Source organism: Otolemur garnettii, unplaced genomic scaffold (assembly GCF_000181295.1).
Source record: "Otolemur garnettii isolate 467f Iridium unplaced genomic scaffold, OtoGar3 scaffold00068, whole genome shotgun sequence".
Lineage (NCBI taxonomy): Eukaryota > Metazoa > Chordata > Mammalia > Primates > Galagidae > Otolemur > Otolemur garnettii.
Genome location: NW_003852463.1, coordinates 4,948,527 through 4,967,690, shown reverse-complemented (window position 1 = coordinate 4,967,690; position 19,164 = coordinate 4,948,527). Strand labels below are relative to the sequence as shown.

General features: G+C 51.4%; 1 protein-coding gene and 1 non-coding gene across 2 annotated transcripts in view; both read left to right on the top strand.

Annotated features, from left to right (window-relative positions):
- The first annotated feature begins 11,572 nt into the window (after window positions 1-11,572).
- Window positions 11,573-19,164, top strand: part of VAX2 (ventral anterior homeobox 2) — a 35,904-nt gene continuing 28,312 nt past the window's right edge. The window contains exon 1 of the mRNA XM_003793432.2: window positions 11,573-11,860. Coding sequence (XP_003793480.1) covers window positions 11,614-11,860 — 247 coding nt within the window. The 5' untranslated portion in view covers window positions 11,573-11,613. The remainder of the gene's footprint in view (window positions 11,861-19,164) is intronic.
- LOC111726503 overlaps window positions 19,123-19,164 on the top strand; it is a 107-nt gene continuing 65 nt past the window's right edge. Inside the window, exon 1 of the small nuclear RNA XR_002774266.1 lies at window positions 19,123-19,164. This exon is cut by the window's right edge and continues 65 nt beyond it. This is a non-coding gene — a small nuclear RNA (U6 spliceosomal RNA).

Here is a 19,164-nt window from a genome sequence, read left to right as displayed (position 1 = left end):
CTCCCTGCGATCGCTGTACCCCGTGGCCTTTCCCGCGCCTGGTCCGGCCAGGAACCCGCCTCTCCAGAGGACCTTGACCTCGTGCGGACCTCGTTGCCTCTCTTAGCTCTCCCTGACCTGCTTTTGAACCCGCTAATCCCGTCCCGAACTCTCGCCCGGTGGCAATCCCTTGCTCTGGCCCTGGCGCGCTAATTCCTGCTGACCCCGTTGCCCCTCTCTGCCCATGCGGCTTGGAAGGGCGACAAGGGCTTCCGGCCTCAGAGAGCGGGTGTGATGTGGTGGGGTGTGATCTGGTGCGCAGGCTGGGACGTTCGCACCGCCGTAGGACCGGAGGGAACAGTCTCCTGTTTCAAATTCTGTCCTCCTCTTGCCTTCTCCTGTTTCCCTAGTCCACGTAATTTGTTTCTCTAATAAACCAAACAGACGCACAGAGATCAAAATCCTTGTTAACACACCAAGCTGAAGACACTGTGGGGAAGTTCACACGTGGCTGGCAAGCAGTGAGGGCGAAGAAAAGGTAAGCAGGAGGTGGCTGCCAGGAACAAGAGCCAAGGCTGGGGACGGACAGGGAAGAACCAGTGGACAGTGGGATTTTATTTATTAAGAGGGAGAGTGAGATGGCGCAAGAATTTGGGGCTTCGGGGGATGAGGCTGAGGATCTGAAGAGACACCTACTTGTTATTTCATAATTCTTTGTGCTGTTTAGATTTTATCTCAGATGTTTGTTTTCCTTTTAAAAAAAAAAGCAAAACTGATCATTTTTAAAGATTATAAAATTAGTTGACACCACCCCACTTACTAACACAGGCCACATACACACCCCCCAGGCGTGGGTCTGCACTTTGTTTGGGGTTGGTTGTTTTGTTTTGTAAGCCGACTGGACCCAAGGCATTGCAAGGCACTCCCTTTCTTAGCACTTGATTATTACAGGGCTGCGAAGTTTTCACAAAAGCGTTTCTTTAAGAGGAGATGGTTTTCAGAAGCTGTTTCCAGCCAGGTAGGCAAATCAATCTTTGCAGCAGCTCTCAACCTGTGGGTCACGACCTCTTTGTAACAATGAAAATATATCCTGCATATCAGATATTTACATTAGGATTCATAACAATAGCAGAATTACAGTTATGAAGTAGCAACAAAAATAATTTTATGGTTGGGGGTCACCACAACATGAGGAACTGTATTAAAGGGATGAGGCATTAGGAGGCATTAAGAAGGTTAAGAACCTCCTGCCATGTGCAATGTATGTGCAATGTATGAACTACCAGGTGGAGTGGCCAGGAAAGATTCATCTCTGAAGTCCCCAGCTTTGACTGACCAGGAAGAAGTTGGCCATGTTTGGTACTCCAATGCCTGGCATCATAACTGCCATGTAGTAACAAATATTTTTTAGATATTTCAAAGAGTCAACAGCAGGTCCTGGAGAACTATTCCCAGTAGATTTAAATTCCTGGCGGCATTTTAGAGTAAGGAGACAGCCTCTGCCTTGCCTAGTGGCCAGCACCTTCCACAAAGACGCCTCACCTCTCCATATTGAAAGTCCTTCCCAGGGTCAAAAGATGGAAAGTTCCTTTCCAGCCTCGCCCGACCCGGGGCAGTGGCTCCTTGAGACCTCTGCCCTGGATGGCACCCACCCTTTCAGCGTGGGTGCCAGGACACCAAGCAGAGTGGCCTTAGGTATCTGTGTTGGGACCCACGCCACAGAGCAAGGCGTCCAGCTGAGGAAGCAAGGGGGAGCCCCAGAGCCAGTCTCCTACTTCAATGCTTAGCCTGAAACCTGCCTATGCCTGCGGTGATGTGGCAAAGACCAGGAGCCACGCGTGTGGCGGCAAAAAAAAGGTGAGCAGCTGCCCTTGATGGCAGCATCGGAACAAACCACTTCAAACCCATTCTAACAGTGACATTTAAAATTCAGTTTTAGGGCTCGGTGCCTGTGGCTCAAGCGGCTAAGGCGCCAGCCACATACACCTAAGGTGGGGAGTTCGAATCCCCAGCCCGGCCCACCAAACAACAATGATGGCTGCAACCAAAAAAAAAAAAAATGGCCGGGTGTTGTGGCGGGCGCCTGTAGTCCCAGCTACTTGGGAGGCGGAGGCAGGAGACTCGCTTGAGCCCAGGAGTTGGAGGTTGCTGTGAGCGTGATGCCATGGCACTCTGCCCAGGGGGACAGCTTGAGGCTCCGTCTCAAAAAAAAAAAAAATCAGTTTTAGGTGCTTCCTTAGGGCAGTAGGTAACTTGGCAGTTTCATGAAATTTTGTTTTGCTGGATTCGTTTCAATTTTAACACCCTATAAATTCAAACGGTCTCAGAAGATACGAAGGCCACTCCCCAGAAGCACCTGGAGAGCAGTGCAGCGGTCAAGCGGTTCAGAAGCCCGGCGGCCCTCTCTCCGCAGCGCCTGGTGGGAAATAGGGGGTAAGTGAAGTGGGTGGGGTAGGCAGGGTTCCAGCCAGCTTGGGTCTCTTCTTGCCTCCTGGCCTGAGGGCTGGGATCCTTCTGGGGCTCCCAGTTACTGTTCCTTCTGGCCAGATCCCTGAGTCTTTGTTCCTTGGGCCTCGGGAAGTCTACCTGCAAGCTGGGGGGTGCGGGCTTGCGGTCTTGAGCTGGGGAAAAAGCAGAAACTGGCTTGGGGGGCTGAGGTGGGAGTGAAACTACAAATCAAGAAGGCTCAGCAGAGGCCCAGCACGGTGGCTCACACCTGTAAGCCCAGCACTTCGGAGGCCAGGGTGGGTAGATTGCCTGAGCTCACAAGTTTGAGACCAACCTGAGCAAGAGGGAGATCGTATCTAAAATAGCTGGGTGGTGTGGCCGGCGCCTGTAGTCCCAGCTACTTGGGAGGCTGAGGCAAGAGAATCGCTTGAACCCAAGAGTTTAAGGTTGCTGTGAGCTAAGATGCCATGGCACTCACTCTACCAAGGGTGACCAAGTGAGAAAAAGAAGGCTCAACAGGATCTATTTACACAGAGCTGGGGCTGGATGGCTAAAGGCAGGTAGTTCCCAGTCTGTGCCCTATAGCTCACATCCTCTCTGATCTCAATATCTCCTTTTGGGAAAGTAAAAGTTGAACCTGTAACCCAGTACTCTGGGAGGCAGAGGCGGGAGGATCACTTGAGGTTAGAAATTTGAGACCAGCCTGAGCAAGAGTGAGACTGTTTCTACTAAAAAAAAAGAAGAAGAAGAAAAGAAAAAAGAAAGAAAGAAAAACTAGCGAGGTGTTGTGGCTGGAGCCTATAGTCCCAGCTACTCGGGAGGTGGCAGAGTGAGACTCTGTCTTTTAAATAAAACAAAAAAAAACAGTTGGACCAAACCAGCAGCTGTGCTGTGCCTCATCCTGAGCACCCAGCCTTGTTTCTCCAGCATTCCCACCTGGGAGGAGGTAGCCAAGTTGGAGGGTTTGGCTCAGAGCCCAAAAACAGGGTTCACCACCCCCAGGCTGGACAGCCTCCCTCACTTCTCCTTGCACATGGCTAAAGGGCCAAACTCATTTCTTCCACCTCTGGTGGGAAGAGGAGAAGGGATCAACGAGTGATATGGTAAGCCCTCAGCTGTAAGCCTTGTATTTTTTTCCTCCACCACCCACAGGTACGGGATAAGTGCTCTACACAAGTTAACTTACTCCTCATACAAATTCTAGTAGTTGATATTAATATCATTTCCATTTAATTGATGAGGACACCTGAAGCTCAGAGACATTAAGCAACCTATTAGCAACTAGTGGTAGAACCAGGATTTTAACCCAACTTAGAAAGAGCCAAAACTGAATTATATTACTCTAGAGGCTGTAATGCCTACAGTTCAACAGTTTCCCCCCTCACTGGACAGAATCAGAAAAGACACTTACAGAAGGTGACTAGAGGCACACAGTCAGAGATGGCCTTCCCTGAATCTTGGCAGGCTCTTCCAGCTGCTCCCAGAAAACTTTTCCCTCTTCTGGCTAAGCTGCAGGCTGGACACCCCAGGTGAGAGAAACACAAACACTCTCACGCTTCCCTCTCCAAATGTCTATCCTTAATGAATGGGTAAACAGACTGTGGTATAACCACATAAAAAGGAAGCACTGATACTTGCTACATTAGTGAAAGCTGAAACATGCTAAGCAAAAGAGGCCAGAGGGGCAGCGCCTGTGGCTCAAAGAAGTAAGGCGCCAGCCCCATATGCCAGAGGTGCTGGGTTCAAACCCAGCCCCAACCAAAAACTGCAAAAAAAAAAAAAAAACCCAACAACAACAACAAAAGAGGCCAGGGACAAAGGCCACGTCCTATATGACTCCATTTATGTGAAATATCCAGAATAGGCAAATTCATTGAGATAGAAAGATTACTGATTGCTTAGAGATGAATGGGAAGTTGTGGGTACATATTTCTTTTTGAGGTGATGAACATACTCTAAAATTGATGATGATGATGGCTACACATATCTGTAAATATACTTAAAAAACACTTTTAGTGAGTGAATTGCATGACCTATGAATTATATCTCAATAAAGTTGTAACCAGAAAACAAAAACAAAATAAAACACACACACAGTTTCTAGGGCATGAGGCCACTGCCCAGCCAAGGAGAACACACTCTCCTCTGCAAGCATCCACATCACATTCTAATCCTCACAGGCCAGATTTCCTTTGGTCTCTGCAAAGGCTGCAGTTCTCCACTGAGACGCTGTCCCTCAATTCAAAAGCGAAAGGAATCCAGGCTCTGTCTAGTCAGAGGACAGAGCCTGGACCAAGAGGGTGTCCCTTCTCAGAGTAAGAAAAGACTTTCACCTTGGCAGGGCCCTGGGGTCCCAAGCCCAGGTTTGAATAAATACAAACCACCTGTGTGACCTTGATCTCAGTATTCTTCCCTGCAAATGGGACAACTGAGTTCCCACCCTAAATAGTCATGTGACTATTTTATGGACTTATGAGTTTAGCATAGCGCTGAGAACCACAAAGAAGAAAGTGCAATCTGATTTGAGGGATAAAATCAGAATGTGGTGGCAGTGAAGGGAATTTGTTTAAGGAAGAAGGAAGATTCTCCCAAGTCTGCTACTCATTGTTCATTTCAACTCTGTACCTGGTGGGATTGCACAAGTGAAAGAGGGCACTCTGCCCCAGCAGGAAGAGGGCTGAAAGAAGAGGGACTATGAGGGAGTGCAAAAGGGTAGACAGGAAATAAAAGAATTGTGGGGGTTGAGGCAACACAGTTTCCTTCATAACTGCAACAAAGGTTCAAGAGCCAGGGAGGAGAGAGCTACCCAGGGAAGGGACAGCTGAGAGGAGAGGCCAAAGAACAGAAGAAGAAAAAAAGTAGGATGAAGGAGCAGAAGGTGGCCAAAGGGGCAGATGAGGGCAGAATTAGCCAGGGAGAAGTAAGAAGCCAGCAAGTCTGTAATCTACCTGGAGAAGAAGAGAAAGATCACCAAATCAGGAGTACCAAAGTTCCCTTTCTAGAACCAGAGACACCAGTCCCCATTGGCTGCTGCCTTGGATGGAGGGAGCTTGTCAGATTAAGTTGAATACCTGGAGGTTAAGACCTAGCTGTGTCCTGCCCAAGTCTGTTCACACTCCCCAGAAGAAACTCCTCCCCCAAGCGTTCCCACCTCCCAGGACTCCCCCCATGCCTCCTCCCTTACTCCACCCAAAGCTCTGGTCCCTGTGACCCTTTTTCATTTTCCTGATTACTTTGGCCTTTGCTCCAGCAAAGTGCCTACTTTCCCTACTCTTTCCCCAACCAGGCTCCACCCAGAAGCTTTTTAAATATACGGATGTCCACTAGGAACCACTAGGAAGCCATTTAGTCTGTGGCTGAGCACCAGTCATTTTTTCTAAGTTCTCCAGATGATTTAATATGTGTTGGGTGTTGAGAACTCCAGTCTGCCCCCTTTTTAAGCCTTTCTGGACTATACCGGCTTAGTTAGGTACCTGAAAGACCTTGTCAGGCCTGGCATGTCAGCAATTGGTCACTCCAATATGGCTGTCTTTAGAGACCAGTCTAGACCTACAGCTTCCTCCAGGAAGCCCTCCTGGATAGACCCAGGAAGTCTGCAACTAGGGAAAGTTGATCAGGGTGGGGAGCAGATCTAGATTGGTTCTAGAGCTCTGACAGCTTGGCTGAGATTCCTGCTAGAGCTGAGATGTCGAAAAGCAGAGCAAAGCACTGCCTTTAGGAGAGGGATGTGTTCAGGATATGCCTTAAGGGCACTTAGGGCACACCCACTAGAGCCCTGAACTGAGGTGCTAGAAGAAAGGATTCAGCAGCAGCTGAGGTTGCCTGTCCTGTAGCCCAGAGCACGCACCTCAAACTTAAGACCCAGTGGACTTAGGCCAGTGAAGGTAAATGGCAAGTGGCAGGATGTGATGGTCCAGAGACAGTGCTGTGGATGGAGTTTTTGGCACCTCACCCTGGACCAGCACAGCTAAGTTGGGTTCCCTGTCCTGCCCTCAGAAGTAACCTCTCAGCTACCATTCATGGTGGATGCCACTACAGCTGAAGGGTCCTCCCTGCAGAATCACCAGGGTGCAGCCTAGGCATCCAGCACAGATATGCTTCAGTCGTCTTGGGTTGCCTGAAGTAAGTCAGTGACTGAGCCCAAGTGCAGCCAGTGATTTAGGAGGGACCTAAACACCAGAATCTGAGGAGCCTCATCGTACCCGCGGCACTTCTTTGGCATGCCAAGGAACTGCCTGCAATCTCAGAGTTTCAGCATGGCTACTCTTCTCAGAAATAAATACATTTTTATTGTTTTATAAAAATAATAATCACTCACTATTAAAAAATTCCAGCGGTATTCCATTTGATTTTAAAATATCAATGTCTTTCTACCAGCAAGTGGGATAATGGGTGCCTTCCCAAACAGGCTAGTGCAGTGGTCAGGATCCAAAGAACTAGAGATGGGACACAGACATGTGGGGTTGGAGAAGAAAGTTGGGTGTATATCCTTTCTGCCAGCTCAGTCTTATGTTCTCCCCTGAGCTATGTCTTAGAGGATTCTTCCTCCCTGCTCATTCCAGTCTCCAGTTGCAGGAGAACTCCCATCCCAGCTATGATAGCTAAGCAGAACTACAAGCCTAGAGACTCTAAAAACAGGGCAAGTACTATCCAGGATTTCCCAGAGGCCTTCTGTGGGCCCCAAAATCAGAGAGGAGAGAGGCAGGCAGAAGACCCAGGAGGAAAGTGGGTGGAGCAAGGCAGACCCAGACCCATGAGTTTTCAGGTTGAGGAAATGGCTGGGGAGATGCAGAGGCTGAGAAGGAAGCTGGGTGTAGAGACAAAGAGGCCAAAGGTGAGGATAAGAATTAAGCAAGAGGAGCCCCCACAAGCAACCAATGCAGCTGCAAGTGCTACTCGTGCACGGAGCACCCAAGAGAAAGGGGCCAGGCCCTAGCCTCAATGAGGGAGAAGTGGCCCCAGAGGAGCTGGGCTGAGCTTGAGTCCAGGGTTCCAGCCCTGGAGAGCTGCCCTGGAAGGCCTGCTAGAGCATCCCCAGGGAATCAGGAATTGGAAGAAGAAAGGCTAGACACAGGTTCTGAGCACCTGGCTAGGACGCTGAAGTCTCCACAGTGCTTCACTGGCAATGAAGGGCAGATGGATGGATCAGCTCTACAGAGAGATACAGCATAGTGCCTGGAGGGGCGCAGGCTGTGACTTCCACCCATGCTTATACACACTTTTTCTCGCCTGGCACCCAAGACCAGACTCAGGGTGCTGACCCTAACAAAGTTTGGCTTCAGGTCGGAAGGAGGTGCTATTTATACCTGGGCGACCAGGGGTGGGCTGTTAGCCCATCCACTCACTAGGTGGCTGGAAGGAGAAGAGAAGGTGGGTGGGGTGGGGCTGGAGTATCCCTAGAGAATGACCAGAACAGGCTCACATCCCCAAAAAGACAACAGGAATTAGAATAGCAGATGACACTGAGCAAGGCAAGTCCAGAGATGATGGCTTCTTTCCATCTTAGGCTTGGAGAAACCCCCAGAAAACCCAGTTCTATAAGTCTCTGAGGGGAGCTGGAAGTGGGTGCTCTTCCCTGCTAGCGCTCTTCCTGTTCCTCCCTCTAAGAGTATAGGTCCTGCACCACCATTGCCCTGCCCTCTACCGGCCAGGATCTCCCTTCTAACTCCCCCATGTTCCCGTTTCTCCAGTCACTTTAAGAAAAGGGGAAATGAGAGAGAAGTAGAGGGTCAAAGGAAATTTTCTTTATCCCTGGGGTCTTGGTTAGCGGGGAATGACGGTGCCACAGTGGAGAATGGCAGTGATAGTGAAAGCGGCAGGCTTAGGGCACTGGCCCTCTGGCCCCAGTGGCAGGATGAGGACTCCCCATCCCAATGAATTTGCACCAGACAGACTCAACATCCCTCCAGCTCTGTGTCCCTCTTACACTGGTCAGGAGGGTCCCTTGGAGCCATACAGTGCCCCAACATACATATGCTTTCCCCCTTCACACAGGCACACACTCAGAAGGGGCCCACCCCACACACTCTGGCCACACAGCTATACCCAGGCACAGGACCACCAGGAGAGGTAGCAGGGCAGGACATTGTCTCTCAGAAGAGCAGGACACAGAGGGGAGCCCAGTGGCCTTGAATGACCTCCTCACTTGGAAGGAACTGGGCTACATATAGGTAACATACTTGGGGATACCCTAGGGACTGAGAGACTCCCTGCTCTGCCTGAAAAAGGGTCTGGCTGGGTCTGATTCATGCTTGGCGAGGAGACCCATTCCTCCCAGTCCTCCTCCCCTCTACACACACACACACTGGCTGCCAGGCCCAGTGTGTAGAGAAGCCCTGATTTCCTCATTGAGGCTGGGGCCCCACTTTCCAGGCCTCTGGAGAAAAGAGAGCTTGGACTGCTGCCGGATGCAGAATCCCATACCATGGAGAGAGTGAAAAAGGAGGAATAAAGAGCACTGGAGAAAAATAGAAGACTGAAACACCCAGCCGCCCTGGAGACCCGCGTTACTTCCTGCAGGACTCCCCTGGCAGCCAGGGAAGGAGCTGCTGGAACCTCCAGGGTCCTGGCTCTGCAGGAGGCCACCATAGGCAGAACACCGAGCCCGCCAAAGCAGAACAGCCAGCTCACCAGGAGTGTGTGCATCCGCGGACCCCAGAAGAGGAGCCCGGGACGAAGACCCCCGAGTTACTGGCACTGAAAGATGCCACTTGCGAAATGAAAAATTAAAACGATGAAAACAAACAAAGCCCCTAAGGATCCAGCGGGTGCTCTTTCTCCTTTTCTGTTTGTACAGAAACCTGGTCCTCATTTGTAACAGGTGGACGGCAATCTAACAATTTGTCTATCCTAGGTGCATCTTACTTGAATAATAAAAAGAAACTTGAGAGAACCAAGAGAAGAAAAACTGGAGTGCACAAAGGAGGCAGTGGCTTGGTGCCCCTACAGATCACTGTCCTATTGGCCGGGGACATGGGGTACCAGTGTGCGTCCCAGGGGGCAGTTGGGAGGAGCAGAGTGCAGGATTCACCCACACATCCAGCACAGACTACTCCAGCCCAGCGCTATCCCTACTGGGTCTCACTCCCCCCCTGCAACTCTATAAACCCTTCTCACCAACTAGTTTGGCGCCTGTAGCTCAGTGAGTAGGGCGCCAGCCACATACACCCATGGCTGGAGGGTTGGAGTCAGGCCAGGCCACCCGGCCTGCTAAACACGATGACAACTGTGAGGACGACAACAACAACAAAGCCGGGTGTTGTGGCAGGCGCCTGTAGTCCTAGCTACTTGGGAGGGTGAGGCAAGAAGGGAATAGCTTAAGCCCAAGAGTTTGAGGTTACTGTGATGCCATGGCGCTCTACCCAGGGTGACATAGTGAGACACCATCTCAAAATACAAAGGAACAAACAAACCCTTCGCACCTCTCCCTTCTGCACACTCACACTCTGACATCTCTATGTCCCAGGCAGCACAAATTCTTAGAACCCACAGGTAGTCCACACTGCTCACCCTCTTCACACCCTGACCCACACCCTGGGTGCCACCCTGCCTTTCCCATCATCCACCTAAATCACTTTGTGGACCTTTCCTTCCAGTACTAGACCCAATAGGCCTCTTCTTCTGTTGTATTTATGCTCCCCTTTTCCTGGGTCCCAAACCCTGAGTGAGTAGTCTTTAGTTACCCAGTTAAATAATTATGCCTCCACCTACCTTGCCTTCAGCTGGGGACAGCTCTCGTTCATACACGCAACCATTCACACGCACACTGGATACTGGATACACTATAAAACTGACATACAAACACACTCATATACTTGGTTGCCTGCTCACAGAAGTCACAGAGACTGCACCAGAAACACACTCCGCCATTCCACAGCCACTTACACTGGTATATTCATGGGACAAGCCAAAATACCCTCCCTACTCCAGCATCTAACGCTTGGCTCATTCCAGTGGGTCAGAAAAGAGAAGCCTTAAGTTTTAGCGCCTTAGGGGAGGGGCCATGGACCCTCTGCTACACAAACAATTGCACACATATCTTCAATCTTTCTTCCAAGCCCCTTTCTCCGTTAAAAAAGGAAAAAGGGAAATCCAGGCCTGCCGCCTCATGGCACGGTCCAGAGACACCAAACACCGAGCAAGTGCTGACCCCTCCAGAAAATGCTGAGCATCCCGACACAGCCCAGCACTGTGCCCAGGGACCCCGCCTACTCAGCTCCTCACAGCCTGACCCCGCTTCACTTCAACCACGCTCACCTTCTCCCTTTGCCTCTCCTCTGTCTAGAGAAGGCAGGACTGGAGATAAGGGACAGAGCACCAGTCCCGAAAGCTCAGCGGAGAGCAATATAAGGAAATCCCTACTATAGCTGTTTCGTGGTTCAGTTCCCTGTGCCGGTCTCAGAGCTACCTGGAACCCACAGTTTGCACCCTACCAAAGTTTCAGCCTCCTTCTGGATTCTCTAGGCTCGAGGACCTGATATCTGCACTTCTGTTTTCTCCACCCCCAGACTCCCAGGAATGCGGGTCGGTCTTCTTGCCCCACTCTTCCAGTCCCATTTGCCTGGGAGGGGCCTCGGATCTGTGTTCATGAGTGTGGGTATGGGTTTGTACCTAGAGGTTGGCGCATTGAATCCAGGCCTGCGCCCCAGCCTTCAGCCACCCCCTGAGCCCACCCCAAGCGCCCGAGAGCAAGGCCAACCTCCTGTTCTCTGCTAGATCTCGCCGGGGTCGCCTTTCTTGCGCACTTTGGTTATTGATCCTGCCGAATCGGCCAGAGCGCAGAGGCTGCGCTTCCCTGAGGATGAAAGGAGTGGAGAAGGTGAGTATACAAGGGAAACGGTGGTGGGGAGGAGAGGTTGATAAATTTCAGGAGACAGTGTAGGGCGTTCCTCAGTACCCCAGCGCTGCCCTAGTCTCCCTCTGCCAGCCTCAGAGCAGCGCTAGACTAAGGATGTAGTGGGCCACAGCTCCCCTCCTACTTCCCTCCTCCCTCTGGCGCTGAGCCCCAGAGCCGCCTGGAATACTAGAACCCTGACTCACGCCCAATCAGCATGTAGGGGAGGAGCTACCGAGCGGGGGCGGGACCCAAGGAGGAGGAGTCGGGCGGGGTGCGCGAGGGGCGGGGAACCGCGCGCTTGGCCAGCCTAGGCTGGCTAGGCTGTAGCGAAGGCGGCAGTGGCGGTAGGCATGGGCGATGGGGGCGCCGAGCGCGACCGCGGCCCGGCGCGCCGGGCGGAGTCTGGTGGCGGCGGTGGGCGCGGCGGGGACCGCAGCGGAGCAGAGGACTTGCGAGCTAATGGGGGTGGCAGCAGCCCAACGGAGGTTACTGGGACCTTGGCCTCCAGCCCCGCAGGCTCCCGGGAGAGCGGCGCCGACAGCGATGGGCAACCCGGGCCGGGCGAAGCGGACCACTGCCGCCGCATCCTGGTGCGAGGTAAGGGGACAGCCTGCAGCTCTGGTCCACTGGACACCCATACTACCCATACAAGGGGCCTCCAACCTTACCGCAGCCTCCATCTCTCAATTCATATATTCATTCATCCATTTAGCAATACTATTTAGAATGTCTATTGTGTGCTGTGTGTAGGGGACAAAGCAGTGAATGGGACCGGTGAGGTCCCCGTTTCTCCGCCTAACATTTCTCAGCCTCTAGGGCTGATCCCCTCACCCTAGGCCCATCCGGGCCGCCTACTGTGGCGAAAGCAGAACTAGGGGTGTAGGATGCTGGGAGCCAGGTCGCCGCCCTGCGACCCGCAGGGCAAGTCCAGAGAGAAGCGTCACGGCCGCTCCTCGGGGATAGGACGTGGAGGAACTAGCGTCCGCAATCGCGTGAGGAAAAGGCCTGGGCTCCGCTTGGCAGCCGGGGTGCTTCCCCGACTCCTACCCAGCCTTGTTTCCCAACCCTAGCAATCAGGACCCGCATGGGTTGCTCGCCAGAGAGGGCACAGGATATGGAGGGTGGCGTGCGCGGCGTTCGCCAGCTTGTGCTTGGCTCTCTCGGTGTCCACTTCGTCCTGGCTTGGGGGCCCAGCCTGCTTTCGGCGCCGCCTTCCCGCGGCCTGGCCTTTCGTTCTTTCCTTTCTCCCTTGCCCCTCGCCTTCCTCTCTTCTTTCTGGGCCGTTCCTCCCAGCCCTGCGCCCTTCCCAGCACTCTCTCCCTGCAAGCCCCCTGAATCTGGACTGTGTCCACCTACCCAGCTCTGCCTGGCCTTCTTGCCACGAGGCCGAAGCTCCCCCAGGTCCCCAACACCAGCCTCACGCAAAGCCCAGGGCTCAGCTTTCACTAGATCCGGGCCTCGCCCAGCGAGATGGGAGAAGAAAGGGAACTCCGGGTCTTGCCCTCAGCTCATCCCCAGGCTGCGGCCGGAGCCCGAAAGCCGGAGCCCGAATTTCGTTGCCCAGGCTATCCCAGAGATCCAGCGCCAGAAGAGGCCACTGGCAGTAATGGCTCCTCCAGCTCCTTCGGGTTTCCTCCCCGTCTTCCTCCTGGTGCCTCTCTTCCAAGCCTCTTTTTCGCCAGAGCCCATCCCGAGAGCCCTAGGGCCTCTGGAGGCGGCGGGCCAGAACTGATTTTCTCAGCTTGCGCCTGGGGAAAGGGAACCAGCTCTTGGTTACTCCAGCGACAGGATCACGAATTTGACTGATCTGAGCTCTGCTACCCATGAGGCGACCCGGACACCTCAGGCAGATTGGGCACAACCTCCCTGAAGCAGTTGGATTTGGGTGGCTCTGAGGATAGGGACAGAGCTAGGGTAGACCAGGGAGGCCGCCCAATATGAAAGTGATTGATGATTGTCTTGAGCACAGACACAGGGACTCTAGCTTTGAAAAACACTCCTGGCACCAGATGTGGTCTCAGGAGTGTAGGTGCTCACATTCATAGTTGGTAGCTTTGATCAAGGTAGTTACATACAATACCAGGAATTCCAGCAGGTGTGTGGACCTGTTGGGCACCTACAGGATTAAATTAATTTCTTCTTTAGACTGTGGGCCTATGTGCAGAGGGTGAGCAGCCAGTTTGGTTTCCTTAAGGAAATACATAAAGTTTCTAGAACAGAGAAATCAGTCCCCCATGCCCACCACATACTTCCAGCATATGACTTCAAGTCCCTGCCTGTAACACTCACCACCTCGCACTGCACTTGTAGTTGGGCATTTCCTTCTGCCAGTACAATCTTGAGTTCTTTATTCACCTACCACCTCCTCCACTCTATTAACCTCATATGTAGAATAAATAAATTTTGTGTACACATGTCAATTAAGCAGCCTCCAGCTGTAAACTAAAAGAAAGTGGGACCCATCCTGTGAGGTGTGGCCGCCCAGGCTGGGAGCAATCTATAGCCAGGCAGAGATGGACTCCCAGCACATGCGGGGCAGCCTGCATGTGGGGCATCTTTAAGGGGAGTACTTTTAAAAATGTATATACACACACCAATGTCATTACATTTATAAATACTATATATACTATATATATATATAGCAGCATAGGGAATATATTTATGCACCTAGTAGAAATAAAAGGCAAATGGGGCCCTTGTAAATCTTTCTGCCTTCCTCCATTTAATGATGAAGAGGTTATTACAGTCCTGATATGCTCAGGACATCTTTTACCACTAATCTCTCCTAGCCAGGGTCACCTACGTCACTTGGAGCCCTAACTTGGTTCAGGGCAGAGGCTCTGATCAATGAAACAAGCTTAGCACTGGTGAAAGAAAGTCCCAAGTGCCTTGGCCCCAGAATGAATCCCCTCCCAGAGGCCTTCAGTCTGTTCTGCCCTTGACCTCCGAAAACACATCCTCCAAAGTACCTTGGAAGAAAGCTAATAAAAGGTGTGAGGGAGGCATTTGCCTTGGCAGTCCAGGATTGGTGGGGGGGGGGGGTGAAACCTCTCTGAGAAACTTGCCCCCCCCCTTTCTGCCTCTTTTTAGTTCTGCTCTCCCCACCAGAGAGCCTACCCCAGGGTAGCAGATCTGTTGAGGGAGTCCAGGCACCAGAGTTAAGCAAAGTTGGTTTAGAATACCGGGCTTATAGCCTTTTAAACCTGAGCCAGTTTCTTTGTCTTTCTTTGCCGGTTTCCTTGTCTATACGAAGGAACCCGTAGCTCTTACCTTGAAGCACTTGCTAAAAATCAGAGATGATGTCTGTAAAACTGAAAACAACCTGATAGGATCTCCATAAATATTTGTGAAGGAAGAAAGCGGGTAGCTCTGCGTGACCCACAAACCACTTTTGGCAGGAGGAGCAATGGACCTTTGTTGTCAGAGGCTTCTCCCAACTCACCCTTACCTACTTCTTTCTGGCCCTGAGCCTAGGGGCTGGGCTGTGTTGGAAGGCCCGCTGATAGAAAAAGGAAACTGGCACCACCTTGCAGACCACACAGTGTGGCCTTCTGCAGTCTCCTTGGTGGCACTCTTCCTCCGCCAAGGACTCAGGCCTCTGGCTGCCTCTGTGAATATAAAGAAGAGAGCCAGGGAGCCAACGTGCTACATATCTTGCCTCAAAATGACTGGCTACTAAACATCACACACCGGCACAAACACAGCTACGGAGATGGCAAGCACAACCCATGACAGACCCCTGGCATGCCTCACTGGGGATACAGAGGGGCTTCCACACAAACCATAATGCCCCTCACTTCCCAAGACACTGCCGTTTGGCCATTGAGGGGAGGGAATCAGGAATCCTTTTGTTTTATGTTGTATGTTTGGAAAGGGCATGACAATAGTGGAGCAACCAAAGAAATAGGTCTCCTTCAAGCCATGGCTATAACAGCACAGTGCAATGGCCAAGCAGTGTTCTTTTTGGTCAGGATCCTGGCAGACAGAGGAGGTGAGCAATTCTGACCCCAAATTTCCTGCAACCCTGAAATCCACTCTGGCACCTGCACACAGAGGCTACTATGCATTTCCCAAATTAATCTGGATGCTTTTTCAACAATCGATATTAATAGAGCCTGGAATTTCTGTCAGTCAGAGTCACCCCACCCAGCAACTTTTAGGGACAATACCCCAACCTGCTCTATGTTCACCTAAAGCAGCATCTCAGGGCTCGAAATCCCACACTCTTGCATGCTCTGTCTGGGAGGGCAGGAGAACTGAAGGGAGGAGTATCTTGCTGCACCCACCTCCCCTCACCAGAGAAAATGCTTTCACCCAGGAGCTTGATGGATGCATAGGTGGCTGAGAGCCATGAGGGGACGTGAGAAAAGAAATCTGGGCCTCTGTCTCGGACTGGGCAATTCCCACCGTGGGAGTGGGCGATGGACCTGAGTGGAGTCTGGCCTCTCAGAGAATCCGCAGGCAGCTGAGACCTCACTCCAGAAACTCTCAGGTCCAAACTCGTACATATAGCTCAATGGTATCCACCTGACTGGCTGGCCCCTAACTCCTGGAGATGCATCTGAAAAGCCACGCAAGGAGGCCATGGCTTCTGGGGGCTCTGGCTGGGAACTTAACTGCGGAGACAGGAGCCCCTTCCCGCCGCAGGATCTGGGTTTATGGCCGCCAGCGTACGGGCACTTTCTACTTGGATTTCCAGCAGCGGTGGAGAGGCTCGGCCCAGGCCCCGGGTCTAACCTACCCCGGCGGGCATTTAGCAAGGACCTTAATTTCAATAGCTGAGCTTGTTAACAGAACAGCCAGCCCAAAACTAGCCCCCCATGCAGAGGCACAGAGGTTTAAATAGCTCAGACGAGAAACTGCACTGTGGGATTTTTATATTGTTTTTATTTTTATTTTTTTAGTTTTAGGGTTTGTGGAGGGTATTTGTTTTCTTTTTTGTTTTCTTGGGGTTGCTTTGGTGTCCTGTCGTATTTTTTCTTTTGCTTTGTTTTGGGAAAGAGACCCACATTCTCATCGCGGGTGTACGCTGGGCCCTCTCATCTTTTGTTTTTTCCGTTTACATCCCCATCCCACCTCCCACTCCCCCGCGCGCGTGTACACACACACACACACACACACACACAAAGAAGCAAATTAACAATCCTGAGTGTGGTCTTTTTGGTGTGTCTTGTATGTCCAGTTTTCATTATCATGGAGCTGTGCGGGAGGGTTAGACGGTTCCTTCCCTTCTCACGCTTTTTTTGTCCCCTGCATGGTCTCGGGGACCTAGGAGCCTGTGGAACGGCCACCTCATCCCCCTCACACACACACGCATCCTCCGGGATGGACTCCCACGTAAGCCCCCAGATGACTCCGCCGGGCAAGGAGACCAAATCCTTCGGAAATACTGACAGTGAGTGGGTACCTGGGGCTGAGGGAAAGGGAGGAGATGGTAGAGGCGGCGAGTTTCCTGGGGCCAGTCACCGCACCGGCCTCAAGTCTTTGCACACCACCTGTAGGGAGAGAGAGCGTCTCTGCGTCAAGTTGGTCTGGACGCCATTTCCCGGATTACCCCCTGGCCTTAAGCTTTCTTTGTTCGCTAAATTTCTTTGATTTCTGTTTTAACGCGGGGGAAGAACTTATGAATTTTGCCTACTTCCTCTTTGTTTAATATAAAATAGTTATTGATCTGATTCCCCTGGGAGAGCCGGTAGCCAGTTACCTGGCTGTGCATCTCGGGGGGTACGTACCCCAGTTTGAACCTCTGATTAGAGGACATGGAGGCCGAGTGGGAACCAGGGTGGTCTAGGCGCCTAGTTCTTCCTTGACTCTTGGTCTGGGTGGGTGGTTTGAGGTTTTAGCCTCCGGGGCTTTTTTACAGAGGACGAATGCTGGTTATGCCCTCCGGTGGCATCCAACTCCAGGGACACAGATAGCAGGGCCATCCCGAGTTCTCACCGGCACCGCCAAGGAGTGTGCTGACACAGAGAGCAGGACCCGCGTACCTGGATGGAGAAGTGCGCTGTAAGGTTCCAGGGGCCGCCGGCAAAGGCTACGTACGTACCCCGCTGAACCATCTTCGTCTCGCCTAGGCCTTTTTCGCTCTTCGACTCATTCCACAAACATCAGTGCGCACCTACTGTGTGCCAGACTGATTCTGGCTGAGGCTGCCCGCACGCAGCTTCTCAAGGAATGTCGCGGTTCCTGACCCGCTCAGCCGTGGGATCAGGGGTGGCAGGGAAGAAACTGGGGCGCTGGGGTCAAGGGAGGAGAGTGCCTGGAGGCCGGGTTCCCTCACTGCTTCCCCGGGACCACGCAGGTGGTGGTCACCGGGCCAGGTAAATCCATGGGATCTACGAGAGATTTGTTCTTAGCACATAGTAGACACTCAGTGAATATTTGTCAAATAAAAGAAATGAGACAAAACCCTTCAGCATCGCCTGTTTCCGCAAGGATAAAGCCGACATCGGCCTTCTCCCGGAGAAGCTGTGTTCTATGTTTACCTCCTTATTTTTTGATGTTACAATGCCCTTCTTATACGGAGATGATGGCAGAACATAGAGTAATTATTAATATATAAAGTTGAAAACATATTTTTGGAATTTGGTTTGGATGACCCCGAACTTTGGGAACCACTGAAATACAAATCCTAAAAAAACCCTCAACATGTTTGTTTGCTTGTTTTTTACTGGTAGCTGGATCGCCTGCCCGAAGGCCGCTTAGAGGGCGGCCCCGACTGGAGCAGGAGGTCGTAGGAAACGCTGGGCTGTTCTCAAGGTCAAGAGTAAGTCCCCCAGCTTTCTCAGGCTGCTTGCTGGGTGTGAGGTTCCACCCGCAAAGCCAGCCAGCGGGTAGACAGAAATAACTGGATAAATCTGCGCCCCTGCCCCTCCCAACTCACACGCCTGCAGCCCTCGGCTGGAGCTAAAAATAACCGGGCAATTGGAACCACGGGTTCTTTAGTGTTTTGCTGGAAGCATTAACTTTCAGAGGCCTCCCCCAGACCCACGCCACCCCATCCCGGAGCTGTGCGGAGCTAGGGCCGGGCAGAGAACCCCATGGGGTCGCACTTGCAACTTACGCAGATAGAGGTTTTAATTCAAAAAAGTAATACATACTCGTTAAAACAAAAAACTCAGTAAGTACTGTAAGCTGGAAATGCTCTCAGAAATAGCCACCGTCGCCAGTTCCCCTATGTCCTTCCAGATGATTTTCTCCGAATTCTTATACAAACATAAATCAAAGCATAACCGTATTACATAAGCTGTTTTGCAATTTACCTTTTTAAAAAATTAATCTGCAGTGATCGTCTTTTCTGCTGAACCAGTACAGTCGCTGAACTGTAAAGTACAGTATTCCTTTGCTTGGGGAAAGCCCCCTTCTGTAACCTTTGGACCGAGGTCAGAATGGTTTTCCTCAACATAAATATTGTGAAGTAAACTCCCACCGCAAGGGTCTTTGTGTCCTTCTGTGTTTCTGTGAGATAAATTTCTAGCGGTGCGATTGCTGTTTGAAAAAATTCACACATAATTTTAACATTTTTCATTTAATCGTAAAATAAGGAATTAATTCATGAAAACGTCTTTATTTCTCAAACATCAACAAATGGCATCTCTCTCTGTTTCGCAGATTGTATTCTAACTCCCACATAGCTGGGATTACAGGCAAACACCAGGCACTTTTTTAAAAATATGCAGTAGAAAATTTCTCCCATCTTTTTACCCCTCACCCACTTCCCAGCGGTTCACAGGCAGCCACTTACTTTCAAATATGTCCTTCCAGATAATGTTTATGCTTGTGCAAGTCACTGCAGCTCTATCATTTTTTCTTTCAATGTATCTTACAATGTAAAGAACTTTTAAAAAATAAACGTGTAGGTGCTTGCTTCGGCAGCACATATACTAAAATTGGAACAATAC